Source organism: Pipistrellus kuhlii, unplaced genomic scaffold (assembly GCF_014108245.1).
Source record: "Pipistrellus kuhlii isolate mPipKuh1 unplaced genomic scaffold, mPipKuh1.p scaffold_m20_p_16, whole genome shotgun sequence".
Classification (NCBI taxonomy): Eukaryota; Metazoa; Chordata; class Mammalia; order Chiroptera; family Vespertilionidae; genus Pipistrellus; species Pipistrellus kuhlii.
In genome coordinates, this window is record NW_023425471.1 from 6084209 (window position 1) to 6109003 (window position 24795).

The following is a 24795-nucleotide window of genomic DNA, read 5'->3' on the forward strand; positions in this document are numbered from 1 at the left end:
CTTACAAAGTGAATCAACACTTTGCAGAAAATCTCATTTCAAAGATGATCTCTTTGTAAACGTGACATTTACCTCTGCTCAGCAAGAGCCTGGTTCTTATTCAAATGTGTTTTTGCTACAGTTGATGCAATAGCAACCTTTCCCGCCCCTTCTCACCTCCCTGGCCAGTCAGTACCACATACTGTACCTGCAATCTCTATGACTCATGTCAATTAGCAATTAGCAATGAAAGTAACATTTCCTAAAGGGAAACTGTAAAGCTAAAGCTATTTAAACAAATTAGCAATTAGAAAAATCACACAAAATTATGACTGCCAAAGAATTAAATCTCTTTGGATGGCTTCACAAGGAATAAATGTACACAGACATGTTTCTCTAGGAAAGCATTAAACCAAAGTTGACATTGAGACTAACAAGATGATTGTGTTTATTAAAGAGAAAATGGAAGCTGCCCTCCCGAAGGCCAGAATCCCTCAAGCTCATCTTCCTTCTAACACCATCACTTCTCCAATGCTGAACTCCTTTCCAAAGAACATTGGGGATATGAAACTCTTCCTTTGACCTCTTGGGGTGTGTGTTGGAAGTCACAAAATAGTTACCAGCAAGACAACATGGACACTTACCTCCCCAGATTCTTATTTCCCCAGGCTCTGCCCACAATCATGTTCCTAAAAGGAAGAGCCTATTTGTTTCTAGTTAATTTCTGGGTGTATATTCTTACTTCGATGAGAGGTACATCAGTGATGCTATCAAAGGGCAGGATTCAAAGGATAGTTTATGGCATACTAAAGTATGCCATTAAACCTGTCTCTAAAATCCTCTAGATGACTAGGACAGCTCCTGAACATTTACTATGTATCTCCTGATGACAACCATGCCCTTGGGATGAAAGTACACCATCAAATTTTGCTCTCTATTAGCCAATCGTGCATTATCTTCCTATAGGTAAGGTGGTCTCCTAGTATATAAGAATGATACACCAAATAATTGCTCACATAAAATGTCATAAAATGTTGAAGTCATTCAAATAAAGAAGTCTCAGTGCAGGAAGAAACTGTTAAATGAAAACAGACAAAATATAGAAAGGTCATTATAAATTGCTAACAAGTTTCAAAATCAAATCCTTAAAACAATGGCTGTGCATGTTGGCACTGTCTTCAATAAAATGGGATTTATAAGCCAAAAAGGGAGGGGTGGGGGAGAGAAGGTCCATCGTGTAGATTTTAATTAATTTAAGAACAGCATTTATGAAGAAAAGAGGGCATAGCAATGAGAATAGCCCACAACAAGGGGTCGGGTGCAAGTTACAAGGTTGGATTTGGGTATGCAGACATGGACATCCCCTGGATTAACTATCCATTTGTTCATTGTTTTTAGACATATCCCTGCTGGAGATATAATTTTTGAGTCTAAATATTGTGTCATTTGCCCCGTAACATGTTCTCATTTTGCTGTATGGATTCTTCCTTTGTGATAAATGGCTTAGATATTATTTTCTGGTTTGGAAAGAACCATTTGAGGGTAGAATAAAGAAATGGTTAGTGAAATGAAACCATTACCACCACCCTCCTGACCACGACCACCCTACCCCCCATGCCCACACCCATACCACCAGAAAGCAGCTGGGCAAAGGGATTAAGGAAAGGCTGTTTCAGTTCTTCAAAAAGAAACATTTGAAAGATTCTTCTATAATTTCTCATTAGCTAAAACCATAATATTTTCAATCACTGCCATCTTGATTTCACAGAGCTTCTGGTTTCAGGGATTTGCTGCCTTCCAGACTCATCTTAATAACTTTATATTAACCACTGTGAGAAATACTTTTTTATATTACACAGGAAGAGATTGCATAGTCATTCAACCGCACAAGCATGAACTGGGAAGGAAACACACGGCAGATTTTTCTTCCAGAAATTCTGGCAGCCTGCTTCTATCAATCTTAAGTATGTAAATTAAATATCTGAATACCTAGGTTGGTGAAATCTAGTTCCTTCTGGTTGGAAGGGGGAAAAGGTGACTTTTCATTTTCATGTCTGTTTGGTACAGCATCTTTTAGCTACTAGGTCCCATTACATACTCTATCCTATAAAATGTTCCTGTGTAACACTCAGAATTCCAGGTGACACTCTCAGGCAATACAACCTGCCTATTGGGGCCAGTTTGTGAAAGGTTCTTTATTGATACCCAGTGAGCTAGGTGCAGAAAGATTGGAAACGCCTATAGCAGTATGCACTGGTTCGACTTCCAGATGTGGGCAGTGGACTCACGTAGGTGAACAGGGAATAGATCCATCTCAGTTTATCAAATGCCTGTGGTGAGACCCAGTAGAGCAGTGAGGACACAGTAAAGTCATGTACAGCAGAACCAGGTATCTGTTCACCTGGGAACAGGAATAAAAATACACTTCACCACAGACAGCCTGAGAAGCACAGTTTTGGTGTTCTCACCTGAGCCTTCTCTTTCAACTTCTGTAGATATATGTATGTATGTATGCATGTGTATACATGTACATAAAGGTGGGTGTCTCTTCTTCAAGGTGAAAAAGAACAAAGTCTCCTCAAATTTGCTTTGGCCAGTCACAGACTGTCCACTTTTGTGTAATTCACCTTAATATTCCAGCACTGATCAATTCAGACCCATGGGCTATTTTGATTTATTTTTAATTCACATGTTTAGTGCTCATTATGTGGCAGGAACTGTCCTAAGGGCTTCGTAAGAGTCATCCATTAATCACATTCACTTCCTTCCTCTCAACTTTCAGTAGCTTTATTTCACAACACAAAAGGCTACACTTTGGTTCGGCCAAAGAAGTCTGCCGTGTGGTGAATGGCTGAATGAGCAAAGCAAAATAATGGTTTCTGGCATGGACTTCCATGCCAAATTTTTATTTCTTTGAACCACACAATGGAGAAATGGTTTATTAGTTTCCAATGACTATAAGTGGTTGACATCTCCACAGGAAGCCATCTTACACCACCCCCAAGGCCCAGAGATACCGGTACAAATACATATGCATGACAAATGCTACTGATTGCTTCTCTGCACGCATGGTTCATGCACCCATGTCACACACATGATAGAGGCACAAAGCAAACAAGAAAGCACCAGCGGCTGGTAGTGGGAAAGCTCTTGTAGCATACACCAAGGAAATGGCACTTATCTCAGACAAATAAGTCCATGTCCTTGGACCAGAAATTCACAGACACTTGGCAGAAGCATGAGCAGCTTGGGAAAGTGCAGCTGCATCAAAAAACACAAGTACCCAGATCTTATCTTTACAATTGCCTCCTGCGGTTAAGGTCACTCACTGTAATAACGTCTGTGGCCCTCCGTCTTTCCCGGTGCAGCTCGGTACAGAACTGTCCCTTCAAAGGTAGTCTTTCCTGACAGTGAATGAGAGAACAGAAGGGGAGAGAAAAACAAGAGAGGGGGGAAGGGGGAGCAAATGATGGCAAAGGAAGGAAGAGGAAGAATCTTTAACTGAACTTGCCTTCAATGAATCCACTGTAAGAGCTTCATCCGCAAACTTAATTAGAGACCGTTAGGCAAAATTTCAGAATGTTACAGAATGAGCCCAAAGTCCCCATGCAACCACGATACACAATCATGAGGCCCCAGAACTAGGGTTTGCCTCTGCACATGACTGGCATGTAGATTATGCTCTATTTAAACCGGGAAGCCATTTCAACATTATAATTCAAGAATAGGCAAACCTCAATTAATCAGAATGAATCCAATTAATTGGAGTCCTTAATTAACTCAATTGTACACACTATCTTCTCTTTGGAGAATATGACCCAAGCATAATATAGATTCAGACCCAACATCTTTTATCTTTTAACCCTAGGTCCCTGCATGATACAAGATTCTAAACAAGGCATGACATTCTCTTTAAAATATATATTTATTACCCTCAGTACCTTTAAGCAAGAAAATGTACTAATTTACTAGAGGGGGGTTTCACCAGTGAGGTTTGAAACCAATAGTGGCATCCATGTTGATACAAGTGGTTTTCTGTTTAGCACTAACGATTTCAGAAAACTCTATTTCTTAAAACATATTAATTGAGGTTTCATCATATCAGTCATGACATTACTAGTATACTCAAGCATGAGGACATAGGACTCACCCAGTGTCAAATGTCAAAATATATCTTTTTTTGTTATTACAAATAGAGGTTATCAATAGCATAAAATTGGACACATGGCTAAAACCCAAATCTCTGTGGAACCATGAATAAGTACATAAAATATACACACATACCACCCCACTTTGAGTGTACACACACACACACACACACACACACACACACACGCATGCTCTCACCTGTGTTTATATGCCCTACAGAGAATACTATCAGCAGGTAACTTGATTTGCTAAAGGCAAACTCTATTAATAAATGCATTACTTTAAATTACCCAAGAAATTAGTTCTATTATGGTTTGTGAGCTAAATATCGATCGGACACCAGTAATATAGCTTTATAGTAAGTCTGAGGGGTAAAAAGGCAGGCTACACCTACAGAGAGACAGAAAAAACTGAGATGGAATAGAGCAACTTCTCTCACTTCTAAGAAATACTCATTAAGAAAATGGAAACTCCTAATAGGATCCATAGTGTCAGCCTCTGGGCCATGTCACCCCTAATACATGAAGGTGCTGTGAAAGATCAGACCAACAACTTAAGTAGAATCAGGTACAGACAGTCCTCGGGTTACATTGGACTCAATGTACATCATCACATGGTTACATTGCCATTTCCCATTTATTTATTAAAAAAAAAAGTTCCGTCATTTCGATGTATGCACATATGTGCTTTATGTTTTTTATTATTTATTTACCACAAGTAAAGATCAGGAATTGTTATCTTTCTTTAAATCTTTTTTTTTTACTGCTGTGTACGTGCTCTAGATGAGTGATGTAGGTGGGTTCCAACTTATGGTGAAAATCGTGTTAAATCACACCATAGGAACAGATCTCTGATATGACCCAAGGACCTACTGTATTTCTAATTTCAGGTCCTATAGGCGTGGTGGTACACCCTTGTTTTGAAATCTGCCCTTTTTGATAGATATGTTCCATCCAATTAAGGCAAAAACTTAGAAATTCAAATAACTGGCTATCTTATATAATAAATAGGTAATATTTATCTTATATAATAAATAGGTAAGATGGCTACCTATGACCAGGCTGGCGGGGGAGGGGGGGTAGTGAGGGATAACCAAACAATTGATCAAGTAGGCCTTATGGGGCGACCAGGATGGCAGGGAGATTAATGGGGGATGATCAAACGACTGAATAAGCAGGCTGCATGGGGCCACCAGGCCAGTAGGAGGATTAGTGACAGACAACCAAGCAATTGAACAGCAGGCTGCATTTGGCAACCAGGCGGGGGGGGGGGGGACAGTTGGGGGCGATTAGGCTGGCAGGGGCCAGTGAGGGGTGAATAGGCTGGTGGGGTGACAATTGGGGGCAACCAGGCCGGCAGGGGGGCAGTAAGGGCTGACCAGGCTGGCGGGGGATTCCAATTAGGAGTGACCAAGCTGGCAGGAAGGGGGCTGTTGTGGGTGACCTGGCCAGTGGAGAGGGGCAGTTAAGAGTGACCAGGCAGGCAGGTGAGTGATTAGAAGCTAGTGGTACAGGATTGTGAGAGGGATGTCCGACTACCAGTTTAGGCCTGATTCCCAGGAGACATTCCCCAAGGGGTCCCAGATTGGAGAGGATGCAGGATGGACTGAGGGGATCATCCCCCCCCCCCCCCCCCGGCACAAATTTAGTGCACTGGGCCTCTAGTTTAAAAATAATCCAAAGAAACAAATGTTTCAAATGTTCTTGGTAAACTTGCAGCTTTTGAGGACTTTGATGACAAAAGCAGAGTAAGTAACAGCGGCCAGTTTTTATTTGGGCAAGTTTTTATGCTATTTAACTTCAATCATTAAGTCAAAATTACTCCTAAGGAATACAGATATTTTGTGAGCTCCAAAACTGAACAGTAACAGTCCTTTCAGTGTAAGAAAATGTAAATATATGAAAAAGAAATCAATATTTCAGTAAAGTTCTTCCAAGTACAACAGAGTTTCCCAGGACCAAGTCTGAGAATCACTGAGGTAGACCATGGCACTGATATCTCTGAATGGCCAACCATTTCTGCAAAGTTCCCTATGCACTGGCAGTTAGGCCAATGGAGATGAAGCATGGGTAAGGGTGGGTGAGGACATACACATGTGATCTAAACAGCAAAAAGAGGTAAGCAGCTGGAAAGTTCATGAATGTGAATGCTGTTTATTTTATTGGGAGAAACACCCTCAAGCCACTACTAAATATTAGCACTTGAAGGCAGCAAACACTGTAAAAGAAAAAAACTTTAAAATTTCAACACAAAATCCTATGCTTATGCTAGCATCTAATTTTGCCTAGAACTCTTTTTCAGCCACTTACTAATTGCTCATCACTGCTAATAGAACATTATAGACAAAACAAATATTATCTAATATTAAAAAGAAAATAAAGTCTAGTGATGACACAAAGTGGAATTTTCAGTCTGGCCCTACTTTTTATAGGCAAGGGGTACTGAGCAATTCATTTTTTATAGCTAATGAAATATGGTATTTGTATATTATGGGAGTGGTTTACCCTTAGCTTTTAAAAGGCCATCTCTCTGTCTTAGCTTGACAAGTCACTAAAGTATCAAGACCTAAATTTTTAAACTAAAGAATTAAGAAAAATAAGAAAGTCAATTCAAGCTGTAATCTCATGGTTATTAATGATTATAGAAAGAAAAAGCAAACTTTTTCCACTCTGAAAATTATGAAAAATAACTGAAAATGTTTTTATAGCTAAAAGATGATTTTTGTAAAAACAAAAACAAAAACAAAAAACACACTTTTCAGTGTTATGATAATTATTTTAGAACCTAAGAAATTAAATAATAGAAAAATTATTTTAGAAACAGACAAGACACATTTATAGCTTCAATGTGAAGAAAATATGTATGATTACCCTGCTTCTCTCTCCAGGCCTCACCAGCAGCTGCTGCTGATCAGCCCCACCTTTCTCTCTCTCCAAGAGGTTATCAGTACAGCCTGCTAGCCTGTTGCATGCACAGTCTGGCATTCAGTCCAGCCATCGATCATTTTGGATGCTACGACCCTGACGCGCACGCTCTCTCTCTCTCTCTCTCTCTCTCTCTCTCTCTCTCTCTCTCTCTCTCTATATATATATATATATATATATATATATATATATATATATATATATACACACCGTGTTTCCCCGAAAATAAGACATCCTCCGAAAATAAGACCTACTTACAGGTTTCCTTCTGAGTGAAATAAGGCATCCCCCTGAAAATAAGGCCCCCCCCTAGGCTAAACATGAGAGATTTGGTCCACTGATTCTGAAATAAATGGAGTCACAAGAAATTCACCAGGAAATTCAGGAATTGGATTCTTATGATGATGTTCCAGAAGATGATGACATGATTGTCATTGAATAAATGAGTAAATTCTTGATACTGTAGGATTCACAGTTTGTCTGGTTTGTGTTGACAACTACCGTACTACCGTACCATATACAGTTAATAAATTTCCTTTATTTTCATTTAACAATAAATGTGTACCGTATTCTTCTTCATGGAAAAATAAGACAGACATCCCCTGAAAATAAGACCTAGCGCATCTTTGGGAGCAGAAATTAATATAAGACACTGTCTTATTTTCGGGGAAACGGTGTGTGTGTGTGTGTGTGTGTGTGTGTGTGTGTGTATATATATATATATATATATATATATATATATATATATATATATATATATATATTCCTATTTAATAAAAGCCTAATATGCTAAGTGTCCAGTCAACCAGTCAACCGTTCTAAGAATCAAAGCATAATATGCTCTTACTACAGTGGCAGTGGCACTTGATACTGGTTAAGGTAGATCCTGTGGGTCTGTGTCCTTGTATAGGATCTTAGGTCCTCAACGAATAACTTGCAGCCATGTACTCTGACCACCACCAAACTAGATAAGGGAGGGCTGTAGAACCCTCTGGATATGTAGTGCTGGGAGGGCAGGCACTTCTGTGCTGAAACAGGTCAGTGGGAAGTACTTGGTACAGTAAAAATTGAGGTGCTATGAGTGAGAGAGAATCTACTACCAAGCCCAACAGATCGTGCTCCTGTTAAAGAAGAAAAATCATACTGAACTACATATCTTTGCATTCAGCTCCATTATAATCTTATGGGAACACCATCATATATGTGGTCCCTCATTGACAAAAATGTCAATATGTAGCCCATGACTGTATTTATGGAAAAACTAGAGGCCTGGTGCATGAAATTCATGTGGCGGGGAAGAGGAGGGTGTCCCTCAGCCCAGTCTGGACCCTCTCCAATCTGGGACCCCTTGAGGGATGTCCGACTGCCCCTTTACATGTCCCACTGAGATCGGGCCTAAACGGGCAGTCGGACATCACTCTCAACTTTTCAATAAAAAAAGGTTTAGATAAATGGTGATGGAAGGAGACTTACAACAAACAAAAAAGATTATAAAAATCTTTTTTAAAAGCACCATTAAGGTTCTATAGGTAGAAATGTTTTCAAATTTAATTATGTAGCAAAAAGTTTCTGCTACAAAATAACAATGAGCCTAAACCGGTTTGGCTCAGTGGTAGAGTGTCTGTCTGCGGACTGAAAGGTCCCAGGTTCAATTCCAGTTAAGGTCATGTACATTGATTGCGGGCACATTCCTGGTAGAGGGTATGCAAGAGGCAGCTGGTCGATGTATCTCTCTCATCGATGTTTCTAGCTCTCTATCCCTCTCCCTTCTTCTCTGTGAAAAATCAATAAAAATATATTTTTAAAAATAACAATGAATTTTCTTATCAAGCTAAACTATTTAAAATAACATATCAACCAATAAAAGTGCTGTAACACTTTCTTGATAGATTAAATTACCCTGAACAAAGATCTAAATTTTAGAGATTTTTCATAACCAACCACCATAACAAAAATATATCAGGGTAAAAGAAAAGCAAGCTCAAGCAATTTGCACCTGTCATTCAAAAATAAAAATGCCTCTTCTCAGAGTAAGGCAGGATTCAGCAAGCATTCAGTAAACTCTTATCATGTATCAAGACGTCTTGGCATACTTCCTTATTAATCTAATGCAATGTTTCTTCTATTGCATTCATCTATTGGTTGACAAAATTCAACTGAATAACAATCCTTAAATACTTTCATGAAGTCAAAATGTGAAGAGTACAAATACCAAATAAGTATGTGCACATACAAGTGTGTGTGTGTGTGTGTGTGTGTAAAAGAGATATACAAGAATACATTTTACTCAAAGTTTTCTTCATAAACACTGAGTCACCAGATTATTATGATCTATGACCACATAATCTGCTCACTCAGTGTATATCAGGATAAAGATTTTATCTGTCTTAAAAACCCACACTAATGTCTGCTAACATTTAAATTAAGAGGATTTTTATATGCCATTAGGATCCTTAAAAATTACCAGAATGACCCTAACGTTAGGAATTTAACTTACTCCCAGATCCATGTTATTAATTAAGCAATTTCTGTGAACAGTAATTGTAATTTGTGAAGAATATTAAGTGGGCTGATCTAACAAAGACCTTGATTAAGTACAGTTTAGCTTATACCACAATAAAAAGCTAAATGTCTTTTGGGCATTAACTACATTTGTCTTTCTCAGTTCTATAATGAAATAAATATGTGTTTTTATCGTTGTACAGGATGTTATCCCTCTAGGAAACTGGGGGAAGGGCACATAGGGCCTCCCTAATCAGGTTTTTGGGTTTTTTTTGTAACTCCTGTGAATCTATAAATATTCCAAAAGTGGTGTTTTTTTTTTTAGATAAACCACATCAAAACTACTAACACTATTCTCTGAGGGTAGGGAATACGAAGATTCATTCAAAAATTGAAGGTTCCACTTAGACAAACCCTACCAGTATACGTAATTTCTGAATGTGACCTGATGTGATTGTATACACTTTGACATCAGAGAATAAATGGCTACTGAAAACCCTGTCAAACACTGACAGATGCTATTTCTTTCTCTTTCAAAAGATTATTCCAATTTAGCAAACCATAGGGACATTATGACCACATCTGCTTTTCCATGAAGCCCTTTGTGACATCATCATCCCTACATCCCCATGGGAATGGCCTGCAGTCTTTGTATCCCACTGTTCCTCAGACACTCAGCTAGCAGAGCACCTGAGGCATTTTCTTGAAGTTCTGCTGATTTGTGCACCCCTTTTCTGCAATGTGAGCTAACTGAAGGCAGAGATCTGATTTGTCTCTATATATCTTAAATGCTTTATACAGTGTCTTGATAACGGCTCGAAAAAAAAAGGTTGAATGAATAGAAGAAAGGAAGGAAAGAAGGAAAGAGAGAAGAAAAGATGTATGAATAGATAAGGATACACAGAGAGAAATGGGTAGATGGACCCTCTTCTCCTTAAATATATATATTTATCTTCATATATATATATATATATATATATATATATATATATATATATATGAAGATTATAAAAGCCTTGTATTTCTTACTAGAAGCATCCATCTTTCTTAGAAGACCATGCTCTTCAGGACCTGAAAATCCCCTCAACAAGGGACAGATTCCAGGGTAACTAAATGTAGCTGCTAAAATTATTGGGATCTCCTGGTCCTGAAATGAAAGGCTTTGGACTCACTGAGTGTTGGGGAAGGCAGTTTCTACAAGAGAAGCAGCCTCTTGCAAGCATGTGAAGGAAGGCTCCGTGACTGGGGAGACCATGCCATTCAGCCTCCTAACCTCTTGCCTGTTCCAGGAATCCCAGCACTGTGTGCTTTGAGCTGAGCAATGATAAATGTACATATTATTGACCTGCAGCAACAGGACAGCTTATTTCAATAGTTCCAAAAATACAAGAGGCAAAACTGAGAGTGGTTTCCCAGACTACCTAAACTAACTAGAGCATCACAATCATGGTTGGATACTAAGAGGTCAGAGTTCTCCAAAAATGTTTGCCCAGCACCTCCCCTGACCTCCTTTTCTGCATCAGTAGAGGAATCCCCAAGTAATTTCCAAATGCAGACAATGCTTCAGTGAACATGGTACTAAGCAGCCTCAAAATACTGTTAATGTACCAAGAGTTTATCATGATTAACAATAAGAATAACCATTTATGGAGGGCCTTGTATGAGTGAGGTGTTTTATACACATTATTGCTATTGGAACTCATAATGTACTTCCCCACAGAAATAGTGATATAATGACCCAATCTGGTTCTCCCTAAAAATAAATAAATAAATAGCCCATTTAATCTACAACACCCCTAAGGTATGGTATTGTTATTATCTAACACAACTATAAGGTACAATACTATTCCAGTATACAAAAGGAGCACCAGGCAATTAGAATTCTAATCTGTAATTTGGGAGCTATAACAATTCCCACTCTATCATGGGATCAAGGACACTTTCTGCTCTCCTGACCATACTCATCAGTTGGGCCATGTTAGCAGAGAACCCCCTCTCCCAGAGCCAGAGAAGGCAGCAAAAACTCAAAGATGTTTCATTTGCTCCCAAATTACCTTTTGACCTTCCTATCAGAGATCCTAGGATAGAAATGGGGTTCAGGGGTGAGGGGCCCCAGGCTTTGGAAGTAGATGGAAAGGGTATAGCTAAAGCCACTGAGCCAACCAGCCAGCACTGCTGCTTCTATGGATGATGAGCTGCTGAGGCATCAAGTAAAGGAGATTGCCTGAACATTTCTCTGGAAATAGCTTTACCTCCAAATTGGAAACTTGTCCAATCATGCTACTGGTTAAATAAAAGAAACACAACTAACTTGAGAACTCCACTCAAGAGAGATTTTTCCAAGTGGAAAAGAAAGCTGTTTAACAATGATTTGGACAGAATGGAGCTGTCCTCCTCTTGTCAGGAAGGGAAGTCTAAAACACCAGGTAGTGCCTCACCAAGATGACAAAGTCAAGTCTCTTACGACATTCATGCTCATGACCTTGGCTCAAGACGGCACAAGAGATACACAGACACCTACGCAGGAAGTTGGGTTAGCGACTGGGAGAACAAAGCTTCCTGGTCCTGACCTTTTGCTCCGTGAGCTGGAAAGGGCAGCAGAGAAGCTGGAGGGAGGAGAGCTTCAGGCCCTGGAGAAAGAAAGACCTGGAGTTCGTTCTCACCAACGCAGAGGGACATGCATGCTCACCCAACGTGGGGCTAAGCTTTCAGCTGTCTCATCATATTTTTAAGGGAGCTGGCATGCAATCGTCCCAAACACAGGACTTCTCACCACCAACGATTTGTGTATGTGTGTGCCATTCTTCTCCAAGGTCTTCAAGGGATGCTGAGAAATACAGCAATCTCATTTGCTTCATTTAAAAATATTTATCAACTTGCAGTGAGGGAAAGACACTTTAGAAGTATCTGAAGGCACAGCCACATGGGTCACCCATGAGGCAATATTACCATGACATGTATGTTGACAGTCACCAATCCAGAGACAGAGTGTGCGTCTGCACATACATAAAGGTATGCAGGTCACACCTGTACAATGATAAACTTAATACACCACATGGGTTAAGGCAGCATAACCAAAATATATTTGTGATCCTTTGTCATAACTGTTTGGCATAGGCTAGAGAGCAGAGGGGAGGCAGAAGCACCACCCACTGGTGTCCCCACCCTTTCCTGCATGGTGGTGGGGACATCCTTACTTGACTTGGAGAGCTGCTCATCCTGGGAAATGCTGAGGTCATCTGACTCTCCCGACAGCTCCTTGATGAAGTTGGAAGGAAACATGCCAGTCTTTCCATTGAGAACACCTTCCCACCATCCTTCTTCTACCTGTGCAGATGGGAACCAAGCAGAGAAGCAGGGGTCAGGTTAGATGCGCTGCTTCCCAGTGTCCTTTCCCATCTGTGTGGCGCAGCGTGCAGAGCCCACGTAGCTAAAGGACTCAAAGCTCACACTTTAACAAGGAACCAGAAAGCAGACCCCACAGAGCCTTGAGATTCACATTCAGAAAGGGGTGTTTAACCTGGGGGCCATAAACACAAGTGGAAAAAATTATTTTCACTAACCTCAAATTTGAAATTTGGAATTCCCTTGTATTACAAAGGTAACAGAAGGACCTGTGACTCATGACTAAACATATCACAGTTGTTCTCATGTCACATCATACATGCTATGAGTATCTCAAGATATGGTTTGTGCTCATTGCTACCTGGAAATGGTGGCAGTTTCACACCTACTAGGAGACCTTGTTATTTAATGAATTAATGAGGGATTACTTCTTACATACAATAATGAATTCAACAGAGGTTACTTATTGTATCAAAATTTGCTTTTAAAATAGTTTGATAGTTATCATAAATGATTCTCTTTATAATCTTATGTGTTTAATTTTATGCATTTAAAACCATTATCTAAAAACTGAGAATGGCTTCCCAGACTACCTAAAGTAACTAGACAGTCTAACAAAAAAACAGTTAATCCTTGAGCTAAGAACTCAATGGGAAGGTGGAAGGACTCCCTGCAGGTTTCTGAAAGGTTCTAGATTACCCTGAGATGAACTGAAATGGAGTGAAAGGAGGAAGGGCAGCCAGACTGCAGTGATCTGGGTGGGGGAGTGAAGGCTGGAACTGGTGGGGTAGCAAGAATGAAGGTGGCAGGTATAGATTTGAAGGCCCTTTGAGGTATGAGCTGGTCTTTAGTGACCACTTAACTGGACAAGCAAGAAAAGGGATAAATAAAAGTCAGCCCAAGGTTTTGTCATGGAGCTACTAACAGAACAGAAGTAAGAATAGCAAGCTGGCTTCTTGGAGGAAAATAACGGTATTTTGAGAACAAGCCAGTATTAAGTCACCAGTGGTGTAGCAAAACAGAAAGAGAGCTAGAACCTTTGAATTTTTTTAACTACCTGTGTACATTACCTACTCAAGTCAATACATACAATTTAAAAGCTAAAATAATTAAAACAATAAAAGAATATTAGGTGAAAAGCCCAGTTGACATACTATCCCAAAACTTAACAGTTATAAGACTTTATTAAAATTTTCTACCAAACTGAACCCTAGTTTTCCTATCTGTATAATAAGGACAATTAATATACTTGGTCAGTGTTAGAGGTGGATGTACTATGATTCCACAATAGGCTCTGGGGACACAGAACTGTACAGGACATGTCATTTTCTTTCTCTCAAGAAGTTGATGTTCTATCAAGGTATAAAGAACACATGGTTTAAAGAGGGGAGAGAATGCATGTGACCAAACACTAATAAGCAAGATAAATAGATGAGAAAATTCCATGACCCGGCACAAATGAAACTTGGTCCCCAAAACCAAGGTCACTGAGATCTGGGATGCTGAAGAAAGGCCTTGAAAAAAAAAAAAGGAAATCAAAATTAAGTTTGGCCTCTTAGAATAGCAAAGACAGATTCAAGTAGGGGTCGGGGTGTGAGACATTCAGGAAAGGGGGAAGCTGGTGGAGCCTGTGAAATACAAACAGTCAGAATGGTGTTTAGAGCATTTGTTAGGGAATTTATGGAATATAGACTTGCAGAGTGATGATTATATCTGCATGATCACAGAATCTTCTGGAAAGAATCCATACAATAGCATCCATGCACAGCAGTCTCAATGACTATTCAGTCATGGCATTTAACTGCATTTTATTTGACATCATTTTATGTTTCTATGCCAAGTCAACTGACATACATTATTCTTTCAAGGAGATTTTTATTATAAGATTAGTATGGTTACGAAGATTCACCATGAGCCTGAATATAAAGAGTCACATGATTTATAACGTATGGTTCTTTGTGCTTATCCTGAATAAGGAACCATAAAATGACCTTTTTCCTGTAATCACAGGACAGGAGGGAAAGACCAAGAGCATGGACCACAAATGAGCAGTTTCTGGCATAATCCCCAATAGCACAGGGCAGCTGGGACAATTCGATTTGATTCAGTTTGACAGTATCTAAAATGTTCCTATCCCCAATAATAAGCAGCTCCAGCCCAAGATCCCTGAAGGAAGTGCTCCTGATGTGTGGAATTGGTGGGCTGCCTGCTGGGAAAACAAGGGTGTCTTCACCTCACCATAGCTCCAGTTGCCTATATCACTGTCAGCACAGTCTGAGAGGAGTGGCCAACAGGGAAACAGCACAGATCTATCATTAGCCACACAGTGTGTAGAGGGGCAGACAATAAAAACTCTGCTCATCCCTTGGCGGGTACACTTCCCATTACAGGTTACATAGGCAAGGGGGTCTGGCCCCAGTACAAATGAGAGCTGTTCAATATTTTTCTTCCTATAGCTTGCTGCTTTGACTGTGAAATTTAGACTGGAGATATGAGAAAAATGGTCCTCACCCTCACACTATCCCTTTCAATGATATTCAAGTTCAACTTCCCATATAAAAGATGAGGACACTGAAGCCCTCAGTGATTACATTCATTCAATCATACGGACATTCTTTCATTCATTTAAAGAGTAAAGCATAGTACCTTGCAATATGGAATAAATAAAGGAATACGTGAATGAATGAATAGAAGAGAAATCACTGTGGGTACTTCACAGGAGGATTTTTCCTTTCTGTGAGGAACAAAAGGGACTTGACTATATTGGCCATTGGTCTTAATTAGGTACTGCCAAGCCTAGGTCTGTGTATCCCATCCAATTTCACTAATATTTAATGAGCTATCCTAAACTGCTCAAGGACCTCAGGACAGATTGATTGAGAAGCTTCTGGGGGAAAAAATTAGCATACAGAGCCCCTGCTTAGAAAAAAAAAAAGCTTGCTCATGTTTACACTTCTATATTTAAAAGAGAGAAAGAAATGTGTCCCTTTGTAATAAAGTAGAAATTACAGATGTTACTAAGGGCTTATCATTTCTGACCCAAGGAAAATAATGAAAGGGGGTAGATATCCACATTCTTCATATCCATGTTCTCCTCCACCAACACACCTTAGCATTACTAAAATTTATCTCAAAATGTATTCAGACTTAGTAGGTGTATACTTCTAGAAATTTATCCACTTATTCTAGGTTGTCCAAATTGTTGGTGTATAATTGTTCATAGTAGTCTCCTAAGACCCTTTGTATTTCTGTGGTATCAGTTCTAACCTCTTCTCTTTCATTTCTGATTTTGAGTCCTCTTTTTTTCTTGGTGAGTTTATCTAAAGATCTGTCTATATTATAATATTTATCTTTTTTTAAAAAACAAAACAGCTCTTGGTTTTATTGATCTTTTCTATTTTTTTAAGTCTCTGGTTTCACTTATTTCTGCTCTGATCTTTGTTATTTTCCTCCTTCCATTAACTTTGGGCTGAATTTGTTTTTCTTTTCTAGTTCCTTGAAGGTATTATGATAAGTGAAATATGTCAGAAAAAGACAATACTATATGTATGATATCACTTATATGTAGAATCTAAGAAAAAAAACTCCTAAACTCACAGATAGTGAACAGATTGGTCATTGTTAGAGGCAGAGAGTAAGGGTAGTTGAAATGAATGAAGATGACTACAAGATACAAACTTTCAGTTTGATAAATTCTGGGGTTGTAATGGTGATAATAGTCAACAATACTATACTGTATATTTTAAAGTTGCTAAGAGAGTAGATTTTAAAAGTTCTCATCACAAGAAAAAATTATAACTATGTGTGGTTATGGATGTTAACTAAATTCAGTGTGGTAATCATTTCACAATATATACATGTATGAAATCATTATGTTGAACACCTGAAACTAATACATTATTATACATCAATTATCTCAATAGAAATATATTCAGAAATAATTAAATGATAATTTCTATAGTGGCTATTTACCCTACCTATGAGAATGAAAGTAGTTTGAAAATTTAAAAATACTAGAGAAATATTAAGATAGATATTTAAGTTTTTTAAATTGAGGTATAATTCATATAAATGAACAGATCTTAATAGTACAAGTTGATCAGTTTTCATAAATCCATGAAACCCATAACTCTATTAACATACAGAGCACTTCTATCATTCCAGAAAATTCCCTGGTGTCCCATTCTAGGCAATCCACTTCCAAGCAACCACTAATCTGGTTTCTATGACCCATGATTGATTTTGCCTTTTCTAGAACTCATGTATATGTGCCAAGACATAGTTTACATTTGGAATATTGCCAGGGGAAAAATCAAACTGTTTCTAGGAAACATATTTTTCTATTAGTGGAATTAGTAATATATATATATTAAGGGAACCACTTTCTAAAGGCATAAACACCTACATTATTTTCCATTTTAGTTGCTTTAACTAACTATCCTTGTTGATTTGGGGACATAGAAAGCTGATTGTGACAAATATCAACATTATTTATGTCCTAAATGCCTGTGTAGTTCGTTGTCTGATTACTTCTTTCTGGTAGGACCAAAACATTCTATACACACAGAATGCTTATTTTTATTCCTTCCCCTTGTTCTTCTGAGAATAAGCCTATTCCGCATGAGAGGGGTCCTTCAAAGGAGAAATGTGTGGAGTAATTAAAAGGGAAATGATTTAAAATATATATATATACAACTTCTGTTTAAGACTTTAGCAAACTTTGCCCAATGAGACGGAGCAACATCCATGATTTTCCTCAGAGTGGAAAGGGTTTCTAGTAGGGATTTACAGACATCCTTCAGCAGTGCTTGAAAGTCCTGTCCTTCAAAACTACTGCAGACTAGTCTACAGGCCCCCAAATTATTAAATAATCTATGCTAAGACCTTGCTATCACTCCAACTTGAAAATATAAGCAAATAGGAAATTAAGCCAGCAAGATAACCATTCTGATGAATCAAGATACTGAAGTTTTGTCCTGTCAGAATTCCCAGGTGAGAAAACTGTCTATGGGATGTGATGATCTTAGAAAACCATACGGAAGGTATTTCTTTAAAAGTTCAGTGTGGGCAACACTATAATGTTTATGTCAACCAAATTTGACTGCATCTGCCTGCTCCTACTTCCTATGCTCCACACCTGCCCTGAAGGTTCATAGGTCATACCCAACTTCAGAGCAAGGCTGCACTACCCTCCTGTCCATCCTATAGACTAGCCTAGCACCTTATGTAATGCAGCCTGTGCTTGCTGAATTAATCCAAGTACTTCTCACCTTCCACATGCCCCCATTGAAATGTTACCTATTCTAGCAAGCATCTTCTTCACCCTCATTGAGAACCTTTGTTCTTAAATCTCTCCCTCATTTATCATTGCCATCATTTACCACCCTAATAACATCTTGAATTACTAACTACATTTTTAACTGTGTATATCTTACCCTCCCTGACATGATTAGCTCCACTGGCAACCCTCATTCTTTGGTGCTTCCAAAAGTCATCTCATGGACATAACAAAAGACACCTTGATCACTCTCTATGCTTAGGAAATTCCAAGGATTTTAGGAGCTCTGTGCCAGAATCACTAGGCAAAAACCAAATATATACTTCTTAATATAAGTCACACTATAATAACTACCCATCCAAACTGACAAAGACTAAAGTTTTGAAGGAATTCAACAGCCTATTTAGCTCTAGATAAAAGAACCAAATCTCCTGCTATGAGTTAAAGTTCTGAAGGTTTTCAACAGCCTATTTAGCTCTAGATAAAAGAACCAAATCTCCTGCTATGAATACAAGAAGGAAAATGTGTTAAGTTACTTGGAAGTGCAAGTTACTTCTTTGTAAACAACAAGGCCAGATTAGGCTTTAAACCTAAAACTGAAGACACTGGTCTCCAGCCAGCCTGACTACGGACCACTGAGAAATACCTCAAAAGCTAATGATAGCCCTAACCAGTTTGGCTCAGTGGAAAGAGCATCGGCCTGTGGACTCTAGGGTCCCAGGTTCGATTCCAGTCAAGGGCATGTACCTTGGTTGCGGGCACATACCCAGTAGGAAGTGTGCAGGAGGCAGTTGATTGATGTTTCTCTCTCATCATTGTTTCTAACTCTCTATTTCTCACCCTTCCTCTCTGTAAAAAAATCAATAAAATTATTTTTTTAAACTAAGGGCAAAGAGCAAATAAAAGCAAGAATCTCTGAACACCCCTTAGGTCACGACTAAGACAGACTGGTTGAGACCAAGCTCATACAACACAAAAGGAAAAGTGGCTCATTTCCCAAGTTTTAGATGACACAGACAGGAAAAGAAAGAGGCTTCAATGACCTTTTCAAAAGAAAAAAAGAAAAAAATAGGCCAACAAGCCAGTTTTGAAATTCCAGATGCTCTCAAATGCTATTTCTCCAGGTAACCTTTTCCATATGCCACTTCTGTTCTTATAATCTGAACTTTGCCTGATTTATCAGTCTTTTCCACTCTGGAGAAAATGACACAAATGTATATTTACAACGATCTCTTTAAAAATATCTACCTAGAAATTCAGCCTGCTATTTTTCCTTTTGAATTGGCAACCCAGTTCATTTAGATTCACAATGATGGATCTAATGATGAAAGGAGAATCACTCACTACTCTCCAGCCAGGAGGCAAGAAGCATGGGGAGGGCTTTCTTGAGCAATTTCTCCTTGCCAACCCCACTTAGCCGTGGACTGCCACACACTCTATTCCTTCTCTAAGCCACATTACAGAGGCCCGTAGTTGACTCCTGCCCAATGAGGGTCAGGGCCATGTCTACCCAAACATGCTTAAAGCACATTGCTCTTATTGCTAGCCCACAATTCGGTTACATAGCTAAAAAATATATGAGTGAGGAGAAAGGGTTAGTGGTGTGAAGGGATAATGGTAATGACTTGAAGGTTAAAAACACTGCTAAACTAGGTGTGAACAAGAAAACAGAGAGATTAGGGGTGGCAGACTGTAGGACTTTAGTTCTACATACTCCACTTGCTTCATAGCATGTGCATTTGGGTATGTATCACTTTTCAATATAGTAGAATCATTCTATTAACCAATCAATAAAAATACAACAAATGATATGTATATATACATACACAATACATTTTTACTGACCAATAGATTGATTGATTCTATAATATTGCAAAGCTATTGCTATTGTCTTGCCTCAATTAGTCCCTGATATTGTAGGTCTTTATTTTGTTTTTAGTTTTCAGCAGAATTAGAAAATAGCTATCCATCAGCATTTATACAGCATCCTTTATAAGAGAAAGGGGCAGATTTTACATTTTACAGTGATTATGTCCCAAAATCCACAATATTACAAATTAACTGGAACCGGGAAATTGATTTTTGATGATATAATTTAAAAAATATGGATTGAAAGACCAACCTTTATGTTTTGTTTTACATAAATAGCATAGGCTACTTAGCTATTTTTCTTTTCTTCCTACTTGAAGAAAGCCCAGAATGAAGCCTAGCATTGAACTGGCAGTGAGTGGAAAGAAGACAGGGATTGTGGGTGCAGGTGAAGTTTGGTCATCTAGGTGAGGAGAGTAACAGCCCTGTGATCACTCTTCTTTCGCCATTATTGCTTGCTTACCCTACAGCCAACAGATAGGTGAGTGTGAGTAATACTTCCCAGAAATGTACTAATAATTTTATTTATCTTGTTAAACATTATTACAACATTTTCCCGGTCAGTGGTTGAGCATTGATCTATGAACCAGGAGGTCATGGTATGATTCCTGGTCAGGACACATGCCTGGAATGCAGGCTCAATCACCAGTAGGGGGTGTGCAGGAGCTATCCAGCAATGATTCTCTCTCATCATTGATGTTTCTATCTCTCTTTCCCTCTCCCTTCCTCTCTGTGAGCAATAAAAAATACATATTTTAAAAAAAAAAACATTAGTATAACATTAAAGGAAAAACCATCTTTGATAGAACCATTTTCCATTCTTGTTCCCTTTCAGTCTCTGGTCATGTGCATGGAGCTATATTTTACATGACTATATCCTTGTACATGCAATTTTGTGTTCTAATCTGTTCATTTATTTTGCAAAAATATTTTCATATTTCCATTTATTAATTTACTTTAATCATCAAGCCTTTATTAAGGTATGTATTAAGTTTTAGGCACTATTTCAGGAACCGCGAATGTAAAGATAGATAAAATAGTTATGTGAATTGTTATATTATCCCTGTTGTTAAAGAGCTAGCAAGTTAGCAGAATATACCAGGTAATTATAATCCACAATATTGCCATAAATATAGATTTAAATGCCTCTGTGTTTGCCATCTTAATGGCTTCACAATCTCTTAGCAGGATAATATAACAATTCACATAACTACTCACTTTCTTGATTATTTTTCATTATCACGTGTACTGCTGCAAAGAACATATTTCACTTTTCTTTCTGTTAACCATTTTCTGTGGATAAATTCCTTAGAGTAAGATTACTGGGTCAATGTGTATTAATTCAAATTTTTATTGCTCTTGACATACCTTGCTCAATAGCTTCATAAATATATACAAAGTCACCACTTCTAAGCATTGCCAATATTTTACCACTAAATATTTTAAATATTTTCTTAGAATTTTCAAAAGCAGGGACCCATGATTGTGTTCATTCGTATTTATTTAATTAATAGCAGGGTGGAACATTTTCTCATCATTAGGATTTTTATGTCACCATGGGGGATTTGTGTTTATGAAAGATTTATCTATCATTTATCACTGTTATAACAGCTTCCTAATATATTTTCAGATGGTACAAATAACTTCAACCTAATTTATTGCAAAATTTTCCGTTTGTTGTTCTCTTTGTTTAGCTAAATTAACTTCAAATCATACCAAAAATTGAACTCTTTTTTTTTTTTAAATTAGTCACACTGTTGTTGCTTTGTTCCCTCTGGAATTTCTCCCATGGCTTAAGTCTTAAGAAATCTGTCTTTCTACCATTGGCATAAATAGTCTACTCTGTTGCCCATTTTTCACTCATTCAACTTTCAACAAATCTCCTATGTGTCCTTCTTGGCACCGTGGATAAAAAATTATGAATAAATGACAATTTATTATTATCCTAAACTTGGAAATAGGCAAAGGGGTTACTGCATGTCTTCCAAGTGCTACACAGGGAACCCTATTAACTAATTATCCAGGGATACAGATCTTGTTTGACATACTATGTACTATGCATGAGGTTAGTTTACAACTGTTAGTGGGGGATGTTAACTGGTAGAAAAATGAAAGCAATGCAAATGATTCTTGTCACATGGCAATGAAAATAGATTTTGACCAGCGGGGGTGTAAGTGATTTATCACCTAAAAATTTTTTACTGACCAATAGATTGATTGATTGATTGTATAGTTTGAAAATTTTTACTAATCATATAGATTGATTTTGACCTCAGAGGTTACAGCTTTAACTGTAGGACACTACATAGTTTTGCATCTAACTTAGCAATCTTAATCAAGAATTTTCTCTTTCAGTGATTATAAATACTTTGCTCTTTCACAATTCTTTTTGAATCAGCCTTACCATCTTATAGATCCCCTCATTAGTGAGTTAAATAAAGCTTTGACACATGCTCACCTTATGTTTGTATTTGAGTCAGGAAATCTGGCTGCTAGCATCAGCCCTACCCACATCATAGTTCATTTAATATCCTCCTTGACTTCTAGCTTCCTTTTTTGTAAATCATGGGTTTCTGTAAAGTCCAATGGCATTCAGGAAACCAAAGCAAACAGAAAACTGTATTTCTATATACAGATAACATGCATTGAATCAGAATGAATGATCAGGTTCTAAGTCCAAAGTCCAGACCTTCCCAGGGAGTCTGAGAAGCCTGTGCCACTATCTGGTGGGCCACTTCACCAGCAAGGCTGTCTCCGAGTAGCCAGAACCAAACAGGAACAAAAAACAGTGCAGTGGGAAGAACAAGGTCTCCAGCCAAGTGGACCTGGCTTCAACCCTCAGCCCTGCCTCTTCTAGAGTTTCTTGAGCTTCATTCTTCATTTGCAAAAGAAAATGGACCCAATGGGTGTTACTCAGTGGTTGAACGTCAACCTTTGAACCAGGAGGTCACAGTTCCATTCCCTGTCAGAGCACATGCCCGGGGTTGCGGACTTGATCTCCAATAAGGATTCTCTCTCATCATTGATGTTTCTATCTCTCCCTCCCTCTCCCTTCCTCTCTGAAATCAATAAAACTATTTATAAAAAAAAAGAAAAGAAAATGCTTGTGATAAGCCAACAGGGCAGTGTGTAGCCCTAGCCGGTTTGGCTCAGTGGATAGAGCATCAGCCTGCAGACTGAAAGGTCCCCGAGGTTCAATTCCTGGTCAGGGCACATGCCCAGGTTGTGGGCGCAATCCCCAGTAGGGGGCGTGCAGGAGGCAGCCAATCAATGATTCTCTCTCATCACTGGTGTTTCTTTTTATTCTTTTTAAAAATATATATATATTTTATTGATATTTTACAGAGAGGAAGGGAGAGAGATAGAAAGTCAGAAACATCATTGAGAGAGAAACATCGATCAGCCACCTTCTGCACACCCCCCACTAGGGATGTGCCCACATCCAAGGTACGTGCCCTGACCAGAATCGAACCTGGGACCCTTGAGTCTGCAGGCTGACGCTCTATCCACTGAGCCAAACCAGTTTTGGCAAGATAATGGTTTTAAATGGCTCCACAGCTGGCCCCAGCAGGATTGGTAGCATCCATCTCTGAGAAACCTTTTCCTCTGAGAAGAAACTCAACTAGATTATGTCTAAGGTCCCTCTGAGCTTTAACATCCACCACGGAAAGGCCAGCCAGCCATGAGTTGGTTCTGACAACCCGTTCAAAGCTACCACGCCTGCCTGCCTGGCGCACTTACCTCTCCTACCACCTCTATGATGTCACCAACTTTCAGCTCCAGCTCGTCATCATTCTGGGGCAGGTAGCTGAACGCCACCTGGCACCGGCGCCTCCGACGCTCACCTAAATGGGAAAAGCAAAATATTTAGATAGAGCACTTGTCTCGAAATGAGATTTGAAGGAGAGGCTTCCTAGGCATGCAGGCAAATTAAGCTGACTTGTCTCAAATATGCTCTCTGGGACATGGCTAGAGGCACGGCAGCCCTGTTCTCTCAGAGAGAGGCAGTAGAAAGCAGAGCAATGCTTCTCGGTCTTTTAAAAGCTGCTGGGTCAGAAAGGCATGGACATGAGAAACCAATCCGTTGGTGCAAAAGGAAAAACCCCACCCCGAAGCGCTGGAGCACAGTGTTGCCTTAAACGGTTTTCCAGGGATGGGGCTTTGTATTTGCTGCTGTTGATTTTCAATGAAAGCTGATGTGATGTCGTAGAATAAAAAAGAATGGTCTGCTTCTAATGCTAGCAAGGCAGAGGAAATTTTTCCCCAATGTGCAAAAGAAAAGATAAACTAGCCTGGCCTTTTTCTCACTAATCATCACCCTTTCAACATGCTGGAACTCAGGCCTGATAAGCAGAGGCTAATTAGATTTCAGGCTGCTCTTGGTGCCATTTCAAACGCCCCCAGGGGTTCAACAAATCTACTTCTGTCCTCTTCCCTGTGTTCCCAGAGGATCCATTAACAGGATCCCTGGATGCTTACATAGAACCATCGGCAGGCAAATCAAGATAAAAGCCAGGCCCACACTTCACTTTACCAGAAGACACTCAAGGTTATAGCATCTCACTCACCCAATGTGGCCCCACTGGGAGGCTCTCCCTGATTGAGAGCCGGTTCAAGTACAGACACAACTATCCACACCACAGATATGCATTGTGGGGAGAAAAAAAAATCATGCATGTGGTATGTGTGATAGGTAGGGGAGTCGGGGAGACAGAGAGACAGACAGCAGTGGGGGCCCAAGCTGGGCAC

The 24795-nt window shown here is 39.0% G+C and overlaps 1 protein-coding gene across 10 annotated transcripts in view; it reads right to left on the minus strand.

The window, feature by feature from the left end:
* Positions 1-24795, minus strand: part of SH3KBP1 (SH3 domain containing kinase binding protein 1) — a 342524-nt gene that overhangs the window by 143523 nt on the left and 174206 nt on the right. For 4 of the 10 annotated variants that reach the window (XM_045582309.1, XM_036439673.2, XM_036439675.2 and 1 more), the window contains 4 exons: positions 23788-23891; positions 12752-12881; positions 12125-12184; positions 3309-3383 (listed from right to left, as the gene is read on the minus strand). In XM_045582309.1, coding sequence (XP_045438265.1) covers positions 3309-3383; positions 12125-12184; positions 12752-12881; positions 23788-23891 — 369 coding nt within the window. Of the gene's footprint in view, positions 1-995; positions 1055-3308; positions 3384-12124; positions 12185-12751; positions 12882-23787; positions 23892-24795 lie in introns of those variants that run through there. The other 6 variants (XM_045582311.1, XM_036439676.2, XM_036439677.2 and 3 more) reach the window with 3 other exon arrangements.